This window comes from Ursus americanus, chromosome 6 (genome assembly GCF_024610735.1).
Source record: "Ursus americanus isolate L20-20 chromosome 6, mUrsAme1.1.p, whole genome shotgun sequence".
NCBI classification, from domain to species: domain Eukaryota; kingdom Metazoa; phylum Chordata; class Mammalia; order Carnivora; family Ursidae; genus Ursus; species Ursus americanus.
The window spans coordinates 48,637,393-48,656,724 of record NC_142132.1 but is presented as its reverse complement, the minus strand read 5'-3'; the positions used below and the strand labels follow the sequence as shown (position 1 = coordinate 48,656,724).

General features: G+C 42.2%; 1 protein-coding gene across 6 annotated transcripts in view; it reads right to left on the bottom strand.

Moving 5' to 3' along the window:
* Positions 1–19,332, bottom strand: part of KCNMA1 (potassium calcium-activated channel subfamily M alpha 1) — a 710,872-nt gene that overhangs the window by 286,607 nt on the left and 404,933 nt on the right. For all 6 annotated transcript variants that reach the window (XM_045783283.2, XM_045783284.2, XM_045783288.2 and 3 more), the window contains exons 4-5: positions 1,364–1,457; positions 463–574 (exon numbers count right to left, since the gene is read on the bottom strand). In XM_045783283.2, the coding sequence (XP_045639239.1) occupies positions 463–574; positions 1,364–1,457 (206 nt within the window). The remainder of the gene's footprint in view (positions 1–462; positions 575–1,363; positions 1,458–19,332) is intronic.

Sequence of the window (19,332 nt, the reverse complement as noted above, 5' to 3'; positions counted from 1 at the left end):
GCTTGACCCAACCCTGCCCCACGGAGGAACTCATAACCATAAGTAAACCAGGCAGGACCCACTCTGCATAAAACTAAGAAGCAGACCGAAGCTAAGTTTGGCAGGCAGGCCTTCTAGGGCACCCGAAGCAGCTGCTCGGAAGGCTGGCCTCGTCCCCACGGGCTTCTGTGTCCAGTCCCAACTGCAGGTTGGATGAAAATGACAGAACCACGGAGACAGAGGTCCTGACTGAGACAGTGTGGCCGCTAGGTTCCAAAGATGATAAAACTGCTTTCCCGGAAGCCCTAACTGGGCACAGCCTCCTGGGCGAGTGCTCCAAAGAAAACTGTCACCACTCACTCCCAAAACTCCAAGAGTTGTGCACACAAATTGACAAAACTTTCCTTCTGTGGAGACGGCCCAGGCCTCTGATCCACCACAGCTCGGGAACGAGCAAGGAGACAGGAAGAGAGGTAGACTTACCAAGCCAACTTCTGTTTAAGTACACAGACACGAACACCGGGGGGACCGTGAAGAAATCTACCACAGAGTTCACTTCCAGCCAGAACCACAGCTTATCGTTGGCTGCAATAAACTGGGGAGAGAGAAAAGGAGAAAACCATGAGAGGCACGATGCTGGCATTCTAACTATACGCTTTTGCCAAAGGCTATGTTTTGGTTTTCCACAGGGGCCTGGAGGGAGATATTATGTCCTTCTCATATCTATACCAATCACAGGCTATTTCTGTCTTAGAATTCGGTTATACAGTGTTTTCTAGGGAGTGACTGTAGACTATGTTAACCTTGGAGAAATACCAGCCAATCTATTTTCCTGTGGTTTTCAATCACATCATAGGAAAGTTTGAGGGGGTCTCGCCTTCCTTAGACTCTAATGGAAATATAACTGTCAGTAAAGCATACATGTAGGCATCCACACATGCGTGCACACGCATGTACACACAATCTCTGTAATACCCTTTCTGTACAGCTCCCCTCATAGACGGGCTCCACTACAAATCCTCCAAGCCCCCGAATTCAAGCTGTTCTCTCAGGATGCAACTAAGTGAGCCCCGATAAACGTAATTTTAAGAGCAGGTTTTTTCCCCTCTATTTAAGACAACAATGCATTTGTCTTTAGAGAGATGAGAAACAGTCAGCCAGTAAAGGATCATAGTTACATTAATCCCTGTTCCTCCTCCTCGGAACAAGATTTTCACATGTACTTCTTCTGAAAATGCGAAGTTAAGGAAAGGGCTCTCTCAATCAGCACATTGTCCCCCTGGAAACACGGGGCTTCGTCTCTGCCAGAGCAGACGCTAGTGGGGCACGGCCCCTGGGTACAAGCAGCCCCATCATGATACTGAGTCGTGGGGATCAGACTTACCCGCAAGCCAAAGTAGAGAAGGAAGAACACGTTGAAAGCCATGTCGATCTGTAATGTGAAATCTTTGTAGAAATTCTGGCAGGATTCTATTGGGCTATTAGACAGGAAGAAGAAAAAAAGCAAGAGGTAAATGAAGAGTATATCACATCTTCCACAAACCGTGTAGTAGTGGTGCTCGGGGTAGAGGACAAAATGAATCTTTGTTACCTACAACATTTGGTCTTTCTACCCTCTGTGATAATCAAGCAAGCATGGCCAAGGGGTCTTTCCATTCAACCACTCAGTCTTTTCTTGTTTTAGTTGTTTTTGTAACTATATATTTATGTATGTGTGTATATATATATATATATATATATATATATATATATATATATATATATATGATTTTTATCATCATTCAACAGTTGAGCTAAGAATCTAAAAAGGATCATGCGGACACCTTGAAGGAAGGACAAGCAGGAGAGAACATCAAATTCCTTCATTTCACATTAACCCTTAAAGAACTGACTTCTGTCTCTTAGAGGACAGATACCAAAGCTAAACACAGTCCCTCACACCCTCCAGCACATTGGAAGTAGAGCCCATTTTCAGTTAAAGACAGTGGCTGTGTTTGAGACCTCTTTAAAGCCATCGGTTGAGGAATGATAAAGAACCCAGGAGCATCTCAGGAAAGTGGTGGAGGAGATGATCCTGGTTGATGTTCTGGCGAAACCAAGTATGGACTTGTTGTACTAAGATCTGATCTGGAGAAAGAAGCATTGCCCAACCAGTAAAGTTCAAGACCATTAAACCAAAATGTTGAAACAGTACTCTAAGGGTTAATTTTTTTTTTTTTTTTGGCATGCAAGTTAATTGGCTTTGTGTGTGTCAAGCAGCCAACACGAACCCCCAGCACACTCTACTTTGTTCAAGAGTAGACGGTTCAAAAGAGTACTACTATACAAACTGGTACACGGCTTCCATGTGCTTTCCCTGTGTCACACTGGTCAGAGGATCAGTGTGTGAAAAGTCCCAAGTTTGGGGCTGGGTGGGAAGCAGTTAAGCCTCATAAGCATCTCAAAGCTGTGAATGAAAATTCATAGTAAACTGTTATCTGTAAGCAAAGGGTAACACTCAGGCCAGAAACATAAAGAAGGTGAGGTGAGGGAAAGGGGAGGGGTTATGGGGAGAAGTAAAATACTTTCCCTGGATGGAAAGCAACGTGGACCTCTGGGCCAGGAGAAGGCTAGCTTGAGAAGTGCAGGATGGAGGATTTCCGCGTACCACCACTTTGGAAATCGCTATATGCAATACCAGTTAGTATAGTTGTACTTCTGCGAGGACAATGCTTGGTTGTTCAACAGGCAGGAATCTGTGCAGTATGGGAATGCAGGGCCCACAGAGAGGCATGGTGGGTCAGTCTATGGGACTCTCCAATCATATTACATGCACTGGATTTATCCATTCTTCATCTCTATTACAGGTCAAACATGCCCTTTGTCATCTTCTAAATCGCAAATAGGTGGGAAAACCTCCAGACAAGCGTTAAGGGTTGGGGGGTGTATCTACATTTGCATTTACCAACTAAGCAGACTGAAGAAAAAGCAAATGCTGAAAAACATTTCTTTTATAAAGGAAATGATAACTCCTAGGTTTTCGCTAAGGTGGGAAAGTGGGAGGGAAGACAGCATAGAATTTGCTTAGTCCAATGCTGGAAGGAGTCAGGAGCCCAGAAGTTAAACCACTGCTTTTTACCTCCTCCTCTACATGGATATTAATTTAAATGAAAAAAGAAAAATCCAGGCCTCGCGTTAATAAGAGACACCTCTGCAATCCCCAAGCCAGGATGGTGTTTTGTTTCCAGTCAAAAACAAGACCCACAAGGTCTGCAGGTGTCAGAGTTCTTAGCTACTCTAGTCACAGTGAAAAGAAGTACATGAATTAGGTTGATCAGAAATCCACTATAGAGTCCAAGGGATGAAGAGACAACGTATCTCTGTGCTACATAAGCCACTGGTATGATGTGCTACTGAAGAATGAATGGTGTGTGTGTGTTTGTGTGTGTGTGTGTGTGTGTGTGTGTGTGTGTGTAAGAAAGTGATCAAGAGAGTGAGGATGGAAGTTCTGTTGGTAAATGCTGAAGTCATGTTTTTACTTGTACCAGTAGTGACTTAGCTGTGCCATTAAATTCCTATTCATCAAGATTGACAGTCATAGTCAAAGGGACAGAGAGAAAGTCTTGGTTCCCAAGTCTATTATGGAAAACCCACCATCACTTCACCAGGTCAAACAATAACCTTACTATGGCCAACACAATAGCTATTGGTGGTATATTCGGGGGTCCTGTGAATTTCCTAGCCCCCATCAATTCCATGGCCTTTGTGGTTAATTTGGTAGTAACCTTAAAATGTATCTAATAGGTAAAACATTTGCAGGCTGTGGAAAAGAATGGGATAGTGGGGAAGAGATGTTAGCTCAATGCCACTGAGGATATTTTGGTTCAGCATAAGTCGAAGCAAATGTTTAAGAGAGCATAAAGAATCAGGCTGTAGCAACTTCTTCCCATTGATCCTTTCCTTCCTTGTCATTTCTGCTCTCCCCTCCTATATTGCCCATACCCAAAGGCAGCAATGAGAGGGCATTCCAGCTAAAGGACACTGTGTTGAAAAATATACCTCAACAGCATGCCTGATTTACAGAGAACAGGGCTGAAACCATATCAAACCTTTTCCTTAGTACTTCTTTCAAAACTTTCGAACTGATCTAATCATGGTTTCATAGTATTCCTTGAGTCCTAGACTTTGGGCTGAAGAAAGAAAAGGAGTCCATTATGCTGCTGGGACTAGCAGCTTGTCCTCCGGCTGAAGCTTGCCCATGATATGAGTACGCTCTGCTAAGACGTAAGAGACAAAGAGAAGCAGAAAACTCTAGGATAAAAGAGGCCCAGCCTCTGCAACCCAGGTAGGACCAGAGGGAAGGGGAATCTCTTTCCTACCCCTTTTAGCTCTTTCCTGCTTGCCACGAGAGTCCAAGGAGAAATGTCCTATCTGGTTTTCTCAAGTGGCAGTAGAACTGTTTACCAGGATCCCCTCTGAGATAAATCCTCTGAGTGCCTGCAGTCCACAGACTCACACAATCAGAGACCACAGACTGGAGATTCTAAAGCCCCATCATTTCATTCCCTAAACGGAAACAACCCATGGAGAAGTTCATTGATCTTATAAAAAGAAAATAGATAATTCAACAATCAAAGGGTTGGCCATATCAGCCAGGATTTATTTTCCTCCCAAGGAGATTGTTATCCTAATGATTAATGCTCATTGTAGGATAGAAAATGAAATACAAACACCTCTTCCTTCTTGTGTAAAATAAGAGATTTCCTTGTCTAGATACACAGAAGTTTCAAGAGCTAGAAAAGAAATCACTTCTTTTTTAACACAAAAGAAAGTGACTCCAAATTACACACTTAAATTTGGATTGCCATTCTGATGAGGCATGCCCATGTCAGAATAGGCTGTATGTGGATATGTGTTGCCAAGAAAAAACAAAACAAAAACAAAGAAACAGTAGAGTTGAAATACGGATCCTGGTTCTAATCTTGGTAGTAGTAAATAGACTTTCCCTAAACTCTTCCTGGTTAACTAACGACTTACCAATTAGAGAACACAAAATAGTTGGTAAGCTGATGGACTCTTCATTCTTAGACTCCCACAGTCCATGGGTCGAAGGTGATACTAAAACCTTGGGCAAGTTTAGTGTTTTCACCAGGACTCTCTGTTTGGGACACCTTCAAAAGAACCTCAATAAAGAGCTGCTTATGGTTTAAATGTTCAGGGTAGGATAGTCGTCTTATTTCCTCTTGACCATCCAATAAGCGTATCTTTAGTATTTGGATGTCTATAGAGGAAAAGGAGACTCACCCAGAATGGCAAATATATCTCTTTCTTCATCCATTTAACAATATAATCTCCAATGAAGACCCTTGAGTGGGACGATCCAATAGTCCTTCCTGAAACTGACTTCAGACCTTGTCTTTCCAAAGCACAGGACAAGCGATGGCTAGCCAGGTTTCCTTTCAAGGGGCAGGGACTAAGGACAAAAAAAATCTCACTTCCAGCAGTTGTTCCTCTGGAAATCTGCCTCATCTCCAAGAAGGTAGTAATAGCCGTCTCTTCTCAGCCTCTAACCTCCCCTGGTGTTTCCTTAAATCTGTTTTCCTAACTCCCTGAGTCTGGCTGCTCAACCTAGTGAAGATATTTCTCCAGGACAGTGCTTCTCAAACTTCAGCATGTACCTGGAAGGCTTATTAAAACATCAAGACCCTTCCAGAGTTTCTGATTTAGTAGGGCTGGGATGGGGTCCTGGGAATTTACATTTCTAAGAGTTTCCCAGATACTGCTGCTTGACTGGGGACCACACTTTGAGAACCAATGTTCCAGAAGAACTTTCTTACAACTGCGCACTAATTACAGGTGTTGCTGCTCAAGAAGATTCCCATTCAGACCTGAACAGAGATGATTAAACATTTGAGCCCACCCCCAGATAACCAGCTGCATACCACTTAACTAATTGCTGAGATCAAGAGGTCGAACAGATATTTTCACTTTCAGGTGGGAACAAGGGGGAAAAAAATTAAGATGATACAGAGAAGTAATTACACCACCACTATGCGAGCTTCACCAACGACATTCTAATTAACAGAGCGCCTGAGGAGCACATTTTTAGTTTAAGATTAAAAGGGAAAATGAAGTATAGATGGGGAGAGGTTATGGAGACCATCATTTACCATCATTTAGAAGTGATAACAATGTTAAACAGTTTAGGGACATCAACAACAGCAGCAAATATCTGAGATGATTTAATAAATAACCACATGAGAGGGAAGGGACTAACTGAGGAACAAAATAGCACTTTGTGAAATAATTTCCAACATCTGAATTCTCCTCGCTCTTGTGGCTAGTCCCTTTTTAAATTGGATGGAGCCTTCTCAATTCCCACCAGGATTATGGACCACCAGAGTGCAGGCCCACAGCACCACAGACAAGAATCAATACAATAAGTTTAATGATTTCAGACTCTTCTAGTCTCACCTCTGCAATGGTGCCAGATTAATTTAATTAAAAGATGTCATTCATCTACTGTCATGGCTCCCTCCTGCCTCATACATCAGCTCTAACCCTGACTGTGAAGAACCTCTGAAACCCAGCCTCACTACATGTCCCATTTTATTTTCTACCATCTGCTCCACGACTAGCCCTTTGCTACTATGAGCTGGTACCTTCCTTATTTCATGAATGTGACCCACATGTTTCTAATTTTAAATCTCTGCTTTTGCTGTGGCCTCTTCAAATGCTCTTCCCTCTTTGTGTTCAAACCTTAGGCAACCTTCAAAGCCAACAGAAAGGCACAGCTCAGTAAATTACTCGTGCCCTCACCGACCTCTCCCATCTCTGAATTCCTATAGCATCAGGAGTGAGGAATTCTAAACTGTCTTGTAAAGCTGATTCTCATCCAATCCAATATAATACCTGGCAATAGTTTAGGGCTTGCATATACTATTGCACTTGGTCCTTACAACTTGGTAAAATAAAGCAGACAGTTTGTTATAATCCCCATTTTGCAGACTTCTGGGAAGTAGAGGCTCAGAAACCTATGTGAGATCATGTAGCTAAGGAAAGGGATGGGACAGAGATCCAACATCCTTTCTGCCATACCACCTTACTTCTCCAGAAGAATCGCAACATCCTTGGAGAGGTAAAAGAAAAATAAGATGTAGCATCTACTATCTACAGACCCTGGCATGGAGCTTTTTCAAAAGCAATGAGGGTTGACTAATTTATAGAAGAGGTGAAACTGCCTGAGAAAAATTTACCATGTTTGTCAAATGTCTGGGAAAATTCAGAGGAAGCTGACCTGTCCAACTTGTATCTAACCCTGCTTTGCAAAGACAGTAATATGGGACATTACTAATGCCCAGGAGTGCTTCCGGGGCCCCTGGGGGGTAGTGGCATCATGGAGCCTGACCCCATCTGATGAGGGTTTTATCCTCTGCTTGTGGAGAAACAAAACTCAGTAATCCATCTGCTAAAAGATGGATGACCATCAAGGTGCCCTGATTTTCTCTTATTCTAGAAGAATAAGAATGGATATAGTAATGGATGATGCTTAGATACTTAGAATACTTCTAATTATGGAATAGACAGTAAAGTTTTGCATTCCACTCCATTCAACTGAAGTAAAGAAAAATGATAACATCATAGTCGTGGATACTATGGAACCTATCTGCAACTGAGAGGGAGGAAATCTAAATGACTGGATGTTATTCTAATAATGTGTGGATATACTGGATAAGCAAAGTGCCTACAAAATAGAAATAAAAGCACCTAGCTGATTAGAATATTGTGAGAGCAAAATATTTATAAAAGGAGGCAATTCTTTGCAATATACTCCAAATTATTGGTATTATTCATATAATTTTAGGTCTCAGAAAAACACCTTCTAAGTTAATAGTAATAGTGGATTTAGTGCAAATGACATGATAGTAATTAATCACTGAAAACGTTATAATCTTTATACAGAACGTTGTCTTCTAACCTAGACAGCACCCCAGGTCTCGAATGGATCCAAGTTGAAAGCTTTCTATCCTTTAGCTTTCATTAGTGCCCCCATTTTAACTACCTTGTCAGAGTTATGTACTTAAGAGTTTATCTTTCCAAAACTGGTGCTTTTAGTGTTTACACTGAGCGGAGCATATATTCAATAACTTGTGTAGGTTTTATCTCTTTTATCAAACAGAAGCCAGCTTCTTCTGTTGACCATTATTTTGACTTCATCCCAGAATGAACATCTGAGTAGATATCTTCTAAGATGTTTTTATTGTTGATGGGGGAGTTTGTGTTCAGTCACTATTCGACACTAATGACAATGACCTCAAAAGGAGCCTTTTCTAAATCTTAAAATGCTTGTTTTAGACCTTTCAATGGTTCTAATGTGAATGGAAAACATTTTTGTTACTTGATCCCAAGCCAATTGGTTAAATGGCTTTGTTGGGAAATCTTCAGTTATGGGTTTGTATCAACAGGTCTATTAATCTTTCTGACAACATCAGGCTTCCAATTATGCCTCCACTCAATTGACGAGATGTGAGCCAATAGCCACAAATATATGCCTCATTAGGGTCATGTTGAAATGAATTGGAACAAATGAAAAGGTGGCATATAAAACCTTACTGCTCCGGGATCCCATATGCTCTGTCTTCTTGAACTCTGTTACAGAGAATCCTGGAACAATGACAGCAGTAGACTTCAGAGCATGTATGGCTCAGGGTATATACCTGAATAATTGGTCCTAATAATTAAGCATTCTTCAAGGAGACAAACAAAATCACATAGATCAGTGATGAAGAGAACAAAATACGTCTGTTCCTTACACACTGGATTTCTCAGTGAAACACACTGATAATCTGTTTTAATGAAACTCAGATGGTGAAATCTCTGTCACTTTCTGATGGAGATCCTCTAAATTTTCTCACAATATTTCAAGATGCTATCCGAGCTTAGTGTCTCCCTCATCTTCATTCCATATCTTTTTATCCATTTAGGCACCCAAATAAGTAAATCAAAAGCAAAATGTGGGCATCATGGGAGATTACTAATCCCCAGGAGTGCTTCCGGGGCCCCTGGGGGGTAGTGGCATCATGGAGTCCGACCCCATCTGCTGAGGGTAAGTTCTTCTACTTGTGGAGAAATAACTCCTAGTTATTCATCTGCTTAAAGACGGATGACCCTCAAGATGCCCCAATTTTCTCTGATGGAGTTGAGAAGTTGACCTCAAGCATAAAGAACAGTTAGGTAGTTTTGGAATTCAATGGGAGAATTACTAGCTATATAATCATAGGCAAATAATCTGAACTCCACACCTTGATTTTCTCCTCTGTAAACTGGAGATAAGGATACAAACCTCAAAGGCTGTCGCAAGAATGAAATCAGATAATGAGCAAAGACTAAGTGCTGAACAGGTGATACTTATTTTTAAAACCAAGGTAATAACAATAGTGATAAATAAGAACTGTTTGTAGAAAAATGCCAAAAAAGGCAATCATCCAAATGAACAAAAACTGATAGAATCAATTATTTCACACTTAATTTTCCATTTGTACCTGCTTTATTGCTTCCTTATTGGTTGCTGTAATATAATTCAAATGCCCAATAGGTTGTGCAGTGAGCTAACATCTGGTGTCATTCTATATATTAGAACATTACATTTGGGTAATATTAAAAAAGAAACACCAGGGAAATTATATTTCCATGAAGGCAGCCACATAGTCTCATAAATATTAAATAATTAACCAAGATTTCCTGACAGAGAAAGCCATGAGTCACTTTAATGAGTGGCCCCAGGAGGCTGTGTATTCTTTTCTCGGGTCTTTAGCAGAAGAGTTTCATTTGCCTTGTTGGCTTACCATGAATCTGGAGGAGAGGCAGGGGGAGGAACCAGTCATATGTCTTCTGAATAGCTCTTCCAATTCTGCGTCCGTAAGATCATGTATTTCTTCACTGTTGGACTCTTGGAATGATGTCCAAGACAACCTACCCACTAATGCTTGTTTTCTCCAATTTGTCTACAGACTACAATTATTTCAATCACAGTTGTTACCAGACTGGAATTAGTGTTCATATTTGCCAGCAACTTTTATGTAATAAATCAGAGTTAAGCTACTACATGAAACAGAGTCTTGCCAAATGCGTGCTGCTTTAGTTCTCACTGAACTGTCTGAGAACCCATGACCGATTGCTTCTTACTCTTCTTTCTCTACCTCTACTCACTCTAGCCATCTCTTCTTCAGTAAACTCTTGTTTATCTAGTAGAAGGATGTGATGAAGTAGATAATTCAAATACATACACACACACACACACACACAAATACTACAAAACAGACTGAGAATTCTTCAAGGGCAGGGTCAATGTACAACGGTATAGTGGTACATGTGGGTGGGGACACATGCACACACACAGGCACATACCCACGGCCTTCCAGCACAAGTGTGTGCTCCCTACCCAACTCCAACCTCACTCTGGGACCAACCACAAAATAGGTTCGTTTGGGTAAAGTGATTAGAAATGGGAAGAAGAGGGAAGAGAGAAGAAGTTCCAGGTCTGAATGAAGAGCAGGGAACCCAGACACAATGCCTGGCATGAGGGGGGTTTGGGGAGGGGGGGCTGCAGTAGCTCTGACCCCTGGATCCAAACTACTCTCATGCCTACAAAAAAGTAGCCCTGAAGCAGCAAGAAAAGAGGATTCATCCCAACACTACTGGATATTAAATGTTGCCACACATGTGCCGAGAGGCCCACAGACAATCATCTCTTGCCAGTAATAACCACTTCTCAGCACTGGGGGGACAACTGTCTGGTGTCACTATTTCTTAAGGAGAGAGCAACCATGAGGAAGAAGCCTAGGGGCATGGTTTCAAGGCACTTCGGACTCAAGGCTTCCCAAATAAACTACGAAGGTCTCATAATTGCATGGAGAATGGTAGGTTGAGCAGGTGGGTTGGGATTCCCACAGTATAACAGTCTTTCAAATCACTGTGGGACCTCTTTGAGCAGACTTCAAAATTCTCCTGTTTGAGCCTTTTTCTCCTGATGTTTGTCTTGAATTCTTCCAGGTATTCCCTGCTCATCCTACTAGTCTCCTACCTAGCTTACGCCCTATGCTCCCACCCCTGCCCACCTCCCTGGCTTTAATGTAATCCTGACACACCTAAACAGCCTGACCTTGGCAATGCCTCCTTGCTATGGGTCTACCTGCAAGGATTTAGAGTGGGAAAGCCAAAACTACCGAATCTACACAGCCAGGCCCAGCCTGCTCTAGGTCCCAGACTGACAGCTTAATCAGATGGGGGGTAATGAGGATGCATGAGACAGGTCCCCTTCCTGTTCCCTTCATGGAACTCCAGTTGCCTGCCAGCAGCCGAAGAGACCTAGATCTGCTACAGTGTCAATCCTGCTATCTGTCAGCCATATCTGGACCCAAGCAGAATGGCATACATCTCCTTGGTGGTCTCATCTGAAGAGCTTCAATGACAAAGAGCACCAAGGCTGGAGACCTGTCTGGTACCGATTTGGGAAGGCTCGAGAGCATTAGGGAAAAAATAATTACATAAGAAAATAGTGGTTCCATTTATCTGCTTTGCTTCACTTTGAAGAATAGAAAACACTGTCACATGACATATATACTCACCACCAGGACACTGGCATTTGTTAAAAGCTACACATGGATTTATATGGGATGCTAAAGGATAATTATGATAGTTTTGTTTCTGACATCCTGAGGTTGTTGTGTGTGTGTGTGTGTGTGTGTGTGTGTGTGTGTGTTTGTGAATTTTTTTTAAGAAGACACCGAGAAAGACCTGGTAGATGTTCTTCTGACATCGGGCGTAGAAAACAATTACACCTTTATATTACACAAGAAAACAAAATAGCCGTGTCTCAGCTCTCTGTCTTTGGCTGACAGCTGAGGCATGGAAGTCTTGTAACTATTCCTATTTAGGAGTTTTGTTGGGAGCTCAGCAGCCTCACAGCCAAAAAGGAGAGTCTGAGATGTTACTGATTAGAAGTCATGAGTCTGCCAAGTCCAAAGCAGGAGTCACGCCTTAGGAATGCCATAAAGTGACCTGGGCAGTGGGGACCAACATTACCGCAGAAAATCAGATGTGGCAAGTTACCTTTAGAGACAAATTGTCATCATGAACACGGAAAACAGTAATGGCTTGTTAAGCCCTATGATTATACAATCATATCCTCAAGTATACACTCTTCTAATTTCCTCTTTAACTACTTGATGAAAATAACTTCTTACCTCCAGGAACATTTCTTTTCCTTCACTTTTTCTTTCCCATTTGCTTCTGCTTAGTTAGCATTGGAAATTACTTATTATCAAAACTGTCCTGCTCATACCTCAGAAATAACAGCTCTTTCCATCATATTAATGGTGTGCACTTGACTTCTGGATCCACGTTCAGAAAGTAATATCATGAATTGTGTGCTCATCGGGGTAAAGTTTCTTTTCCTTGCTTCCTACTGCAGTTTCCCTTTTTAATTCTATCGCCATATCTTTGATTTTCTCTAGAGTCGTTTTCCCCCTCACTGTAAAAATAAAAGCTCTGTGAGGGACCCAGGATGCCCCTAGGAAGCTGACTTCTTATGATTCTCTCTTTTGTCTCCATAAATGGATCCATTTAACCTCCCTCTGTGTTGGGTTTCAGAAATCCTTTTATTTTATCTGGAAACACAGTGTTTTTCTGAGAAAAAGGAGTGGGTCCCTTTACTGAGGAACCACAAAGAGGAGAATCAGTTGTTTCCTTCACCAAACCCCCAGATGAAGAAAAGCTCAGGTAAAGTGAGAGCATGTCATCGTGCTGGTCAGGATCACCTGCTCCGCATAGGTCTACACTATAATTCCATGTAAGCTCCTTTCAAAAAGGGAAAGGCTTCCATTCAAAGGGCCTTTGTACTGGTTACCAAAAGAATACGTTATGAAATTCTAAGCAGAGTCTATTTCTATAGGGCGAATAGGATATGTTTAACAGAATAGGGGGAAAAACATTGTGGAGAGTACTTCAATCTACTAAATCCCTTGAATACGAGGAAATCAGGATCATTGAGGAAAAATAAAACACAAGATATGAAGCTTCCAACTTTGTGTCATTATGACTGTTTTGTGCAGAGTTTTAATTGAAGAGGCTCTAGCAAACTGGTTCCACCAAGAATTCTCTAGGAACTTTTATTCCTGCCATAGGATTATCAGAGTTTGGTAATGCCCACCTGTCATCATTCTCAAGTGACAGCCAAGGTATGTATAAAAGGTAAAGCATCTATTTATGTGAAATAACAACAAAAAAAATCCAGTTTAAAAAAAGAGCCTAACAATTATTTTTATAACAGTTTATTCTGAGAATTAACCAGAGGAAAAAAAGAGCAGAAAAAAAAAAGCATGTTAAAAAAACGAAAAGCAGTTTTAAAAGGAGTCATTAGGCACCCCTAAGGCAAAAATATATCTCAATGAGAGAAAATGATCACAATTACTAATAAGTAATACTGAATGCAATGCCAACATGTTTCGATGAATATGGTATTCCTTTCTTGTACTACCATTTGACATCTTTTAAAGTTGAATTAGTGGCGCTCCTCTTTGTACAATAAACTAAGACAAAGGTCAATGATTGTATTTCTCAGGACATTTAGCCTAAGAGTTGTTTTTTTTTTTAATATACTCATTTAGATATTTATTAATCTCATTAGATCTAAACAAAACTAAACGAGGTAACGGTGTTCAGAAAGATGTGATAAGGCACCATAATACCTGGTCATTTGGAGCACACCCATGCAGAGCTGAGAATCTGTAGGACTGATCATCAGGTAAGTGGTTACTTGGAAAACTGACCCTTGCTTCTAAATCCACATTGTTAGCCTTTGCTCAGCATACATCTAAAAATAGGAGATTGATTTCTCTCTTTCTCATTGTTTTAGTCTTGAGTTTTCAAGGGACAGAATGGCTTCCATGGTATCACAGCAAATTGGGGGCCCACGAAGATGCCCCCCAAAAACCCTAAATCCCAGCACTTCAGTGTATTGGAATGCTCACTACTTCAATCCCACACATGCGCCCAGTGCTCATTACATTCAGGTCCGGGCCTTGGGGGGAAAGCTCGCAGCATGCACGGGCAGTGCAGGAAAAGGATCTGGTTAACATGGAGGCGACAACCGAAAGGGTGAGGTTGCATCATGCAATGTAAACCACAGCTTGGCCTTAGCTGCCATGCAGAAAAGACCTACATCAAAGAGTCTGCAGTGCGGCTCCTGGGTAAGAGTCGATATGAGAGAGGTGAGTTACTTTAGCAATGAAAGGCACGGGCAGAAAAATGTTCAAACCACTCTAAACAGAACACTGTACAGAGCACTGGCATTACACGCGAGAAGAGGCAGCATAGGGGACAGGGACGGGAGAGACAGAGGAGGGAAGGTGAGAACAGAACTGGTCGTCACGCTGATGAGATGGTTTCCCTGGCCATCCTTTCGAATGCATCTTGTTATAATGTATGTTGCTTCAACAAATAACCTCATTAAAGTCTTTAACACCATAATTTTTTAAGATGTTTTGAAAATTCAGGAGAAGCAAGGCATCGGTTACATAAAGATACACACCATGATTTCCTGTGGTTACAGTTTGTGATATAAGCAGAGCTGAGCTGGTCAGATAAATAAGAGACAGTTAAGTGCTAACATCCTTAACACCTTGGTTACAGAACTCATGGTGACTCCTGAGATGTAACATGGCAGTGAAGCAACCCAACATGGTCGTGAAAGCTTGGGGCAGCCCAGAGTAGGTAACGCTATGCAATGACCGCCCCAGGAAGGCACTTAGGACCCTGAATTTAAACCCACTCCCAAGGGACGCCATCTTTTCTCTATCCCAGCATGCATGGCAGGTCAACATATACCTTGACCATTCCACAAAACCTTAGTTACAGGTGAGACTCCCCAAAAGTGTTTTTATCAAAATTGACAATTAAGGCTTCTCCTAAAAGAATAAAAATAGTACCGATTCAGCAGGAGCTCATCAAGCGGCCCTCTGATGTCGAGGCCACATGGGGTCTCTGAGAACTGCCTTCCTATGAACTGCTTGTTTCACATCTGCTTTCTTTTCTCCTCCCCTTTTTGCCTCTTGTCATCTCTGACACATTGAACACAATGCAAAGGATGGTGGGGTCTAGCTCTAACTCACGATTTCTCCCTCCTGGTTCTGATCGGAAATAATGGGAGGAAAGGGCACTCCTCTTAAAATGTGCTCCTGGAGCTCAGCCTTCTCTCCTACAGGTGTGATCACAGCCCGGAGGGGGAACACAGACTCCGTGTGAAGGAGCAAGGTGCTGTCTCAGCCTCACACGCTCTCCGAGAGCAGACCATCCGCCAAGACTGGGGCACCGCTACAACCTGGGGATGGGTGCAGGTAGGAAAGGAGCACAGGGCCGCTCCCGGTCCCAGCCTCTGCATGCCTCAAGATACGGCTGTTTCCGCTTGGTCACAACTCATTCCTTCTGATTGAAAACCTAAAGGCTTAAGTTGAATGACATGTTTTCAAAGAGATTACAGTTTGGAACAAAACTATATAACAGTCTGTACCTTCGAAGATTCAACAAATTTCTCCAAGGTTCTTTTGAGACGGGCACTATGCTAGTTTGGGGGACATAAGATTCAATCAAACATGGTTCCTGTTCTTCAGTCATTTTCCATTTAGTAGAGGAGGCTACCCCGATTTTAATTTCTTTTTTTTTTTAAGATTTTATTTATTTATTTGACAGAGATAGAGACAGCCAGCGAGAGAGGGAACACAAGCAGGGGAAGTGGGAAAGGAAGAAGCAGGCTCCTAGCGGAGGAGCCTGATGTGGGACTCGATCCCAGGACTCTGGTATCACACCCTGGGCCGAAGGCAGACGCTTAACGACTGAGCCACCCAGGCGCCCCTAATTTCTGTAAGCATATATGCAACAGTGCCTTGCTTCAAAATTCTACCGTAGGACCTTAGGCATGTTACTTAATCTCTCTGGACCTCAGACTCCTCATGTATCAAATGCAAAGTATACTCGCCTCCTCAGATTGTTGAGAGGAATAAATGAGTTAGTAAATGTTAACTGTTTTGTTAGTGGCTGGCACATGGAAAATGCTGTGTCATTTCAGCTATCATGATCGTTAGTAGTCATATACAGATAAGAAACAAAGGGCTCCTCTGTTTGCTGCTTAACTTTAGAGGTAGGTTACGGGTGATGAGTAAAATCTGTCAGGGACAGGAGGCAGGATAAGGTACTGAAGCAGAGGGATAAGCATGGGCAGAAACCTGGCGGCACCAGAGCACACAGTGCATTCTGGGAATGGATGGGGGGGGCCCATATGACTGGAGCCTGAGTTGATTGTGGGATTGCCAAGAAATGGGGTCAGACAGAGACTGTGAGGCATCTGTGCACCTTGGTGGCAGCATGTCTAGTCTTTATCCTATAGGAAACATGGAGCTGACAGAAGCTTAAATGTAGGAGAATAAGACCATTATCTTTTGTAGGAAGTTAACTCTGGTAACGCTATGGAGAAGGAATGGGAAGCAGGAGCATGTGGAGGCAAAGAGGTTAATTAGTCAAATTAAATTCCCAAGGAAAAAAAGTCACCGATGCAGATAATAAGATAAAAACTGTTGTTGCAGCACAAAGTACCCTAATATCCTGGAAAACGCCCCTTCTTCGCGCAGGATGCTTCCAGGGCTCCCTGGGGAAAGGGATTACCCACAGTCTCGCTATAGCAGCCACCTAACCACGTGGCTACTTCTCTCACCCCGGCCCTCCCCATCATTACCGTCTTTGTGTCACAGAGCATGCGTCTCTTCATCTTTGGAAAGGACCTACCCTATTAAGAAGCCGTTCTGCTTTTTGGAGAGCAGTCTCTAAATTATACTAAGAATCTATATACAGTGGACAAATTTCAGTACCTTGAATGGAGGGAGGGCACCCATACATACTAGACACTTCCCAACGATTACAGACAAATGACACGTGAACACACTTAGGCACGTACAGGAGTTACAGCTAACACCACCTCTGCCTCTGCCTTCTCTGTTCATTATCTGAAGACCTGGGTTAGCGATATCACCAAGCATCATACTCCACTGCCTTGGACATGTCCTATCGAAACCTATGTGCATCTAGGCTTCTACGAGTTTGATGAACTGGTTTTCCCTTAGAGACTTAGATTTCTGCAGACCCGAGAGGGCTGCTGAGAATATGAATTTTGAGAGGTGCAGCTTTCTTTTGGTTGGAGTCAAGACAGCAAGAGGGAGAGGGCCATTTGTGGGAATGTGCTCTTCTTTTAAAAGCTATTAAGTATGGTGCTCGCTTAGCCCAACTTTCAAGGACAAATGTGGTGGCAGCTCTGTGCCCTCAGCTGACAAGGCAGGGACAGGAAAGGTCTCTTTGTATACTGTTGTGACCACATGATCATACTTCTTTGGTGGGTTCTCATTTGTTCTAAGTGCACTCTAATTGGAAGCCAGGACCAGAGTACGAATGCTGACCTGGGGGAACATGAACCCTCTGCACTTGGGACTTGAGAAGAAGAAAACAAGATGAGCTGAACTCATGGCACAAGTGCAGACTGGTACTGTCCACAGTGACTGCTGCTGCATAATTAGCAGACAATCAAGGAAACGGGCAGCTCAGCAGGAAGGCATCTTTGTGGGGCAGCTGTTGCCGCAGGGACCGATTTCAAAGGAGAGTGTGATACGTCTTAACTAAAGCTAAAATTAAAGGTCCCACCTAGGGGGCTGTTGCCTCTGAAGAACGGAGGAAGGAGTAAGTATGTCTTGTCTGGGAAGAGGGTGAAGTTTCTCAGCTACCTAATGCCTCGCCTTTTCTCTCCCAGCTGGGTAAAAAGATGGATACCCAACAAAAGCTGTTCTCTCCCTACTCCTGCCCTAGTAGGTGAAAAAACATAGACACATAGAGCTCCAAAGAGATGACATCAAGCAGCATCAGGACCTCATCACCTCCCCTGGTTGCTCTCCTGGTACTTATCGGACAGAAACCGACTGGGAATTTGCAAGAGCTAAGAGCACCTGTCCATTCCCGAACATCTTTCCCAACCACTCAAAAGCAGATCTGCTTCACCTGCTCCTTTCAAAGCCTGTGCTTCTGCCAAGAACAGGCATGACTGTGTGCACCTTCATATGTATGCATCTGTGTGCCATTTTGGGTAAACATGTCGAAGTGAGAGTAACTTTTCAGTACGTAGCAAGTTTACAGTTTGATCCACAGAACTGACCAAGCTTCAAAGACACTGATATTTAGAGAGACTAAAAAAAGAAAACTGATGATTTTTTTAAAAACCCACACATACTGTGTTTACAAGTAGTTTACTGAATAACAGTTGGTTTTTAGTTGATTTCAAACCTCATTCTAAGTCATTCCGAAATTAATGCCATTTTAAAAATTTCTTCAATGTGACCTTATAAAAGTTTTGGTGTCTATTTTTCCATTTGTTTATTTCTCTTCTAAAAATTTAGTTTCTCACAAGGGAGTTTCTTTGTACTGATGGAAGATATCGATCTTCTGATTGGGAAGGAAAGAACACAAATCGAAAATGATCAAATGTCCTCAAACAATATAGAAGAAAAAGTGCCTCTAAAAATGGGCAAAGGCCTAAAAAATGTCCATACCTGAGTACAGTGCTGTGGTCACATCAATCTCCTGGTTTTGACAATGTGCTACGGCTACGTAACATACAATACTATGTTTGGAGGAAGGGTACACAGAAACTCGGTATTGTTTCTGCAACTTCTTGAGAATCTTAAACTATTTCCAAATAAAGTTATAAGAACAAAATAATCAGTTACTTTGCCTGCTTGGTTTTAATTTAGTCGGGTGTCAGGTTAGTATTCCATCAGTGGTGATCAAGAGCCTCAAAAAAATGTATGAACAGATTTCTTTAAAAAGTGTTTATTTGGCACCTGTTACATGAGCAGTACCTGTGTTCAATCCAAAAAGATATGACAGAGGCATAGACTGGAAATACCAATCAATATTAACTCTCTTCCTTCCTTCTCAGAGGAACATTAATTGAGGCAGAGATGTCATTTATTAACTTTGCAAATTATCATAGACAATCTCTCAAGACAGAATGAACTGTCAATAAATATAGGTCATTCATGTGAGAAGGAAGCTCCTAGAATTCCCTCACAGCAGTCTCCTCGGGTAAGCAGATGTCAAGCTGTGTTGAGTAATGTTACTGATGTTATAATGACCACATAACATAAAGCTGGTCCTGGACGAAGCTATTCTTTATCTCGTTTTTTTCACCTCATTCCCTTCCCAGAGCTCAGCGCTTGCCTTACTAAGGAGCCAATAACCGATACCTGCTTAGTTAAGGTACAGGGGATACTAAAAATTACT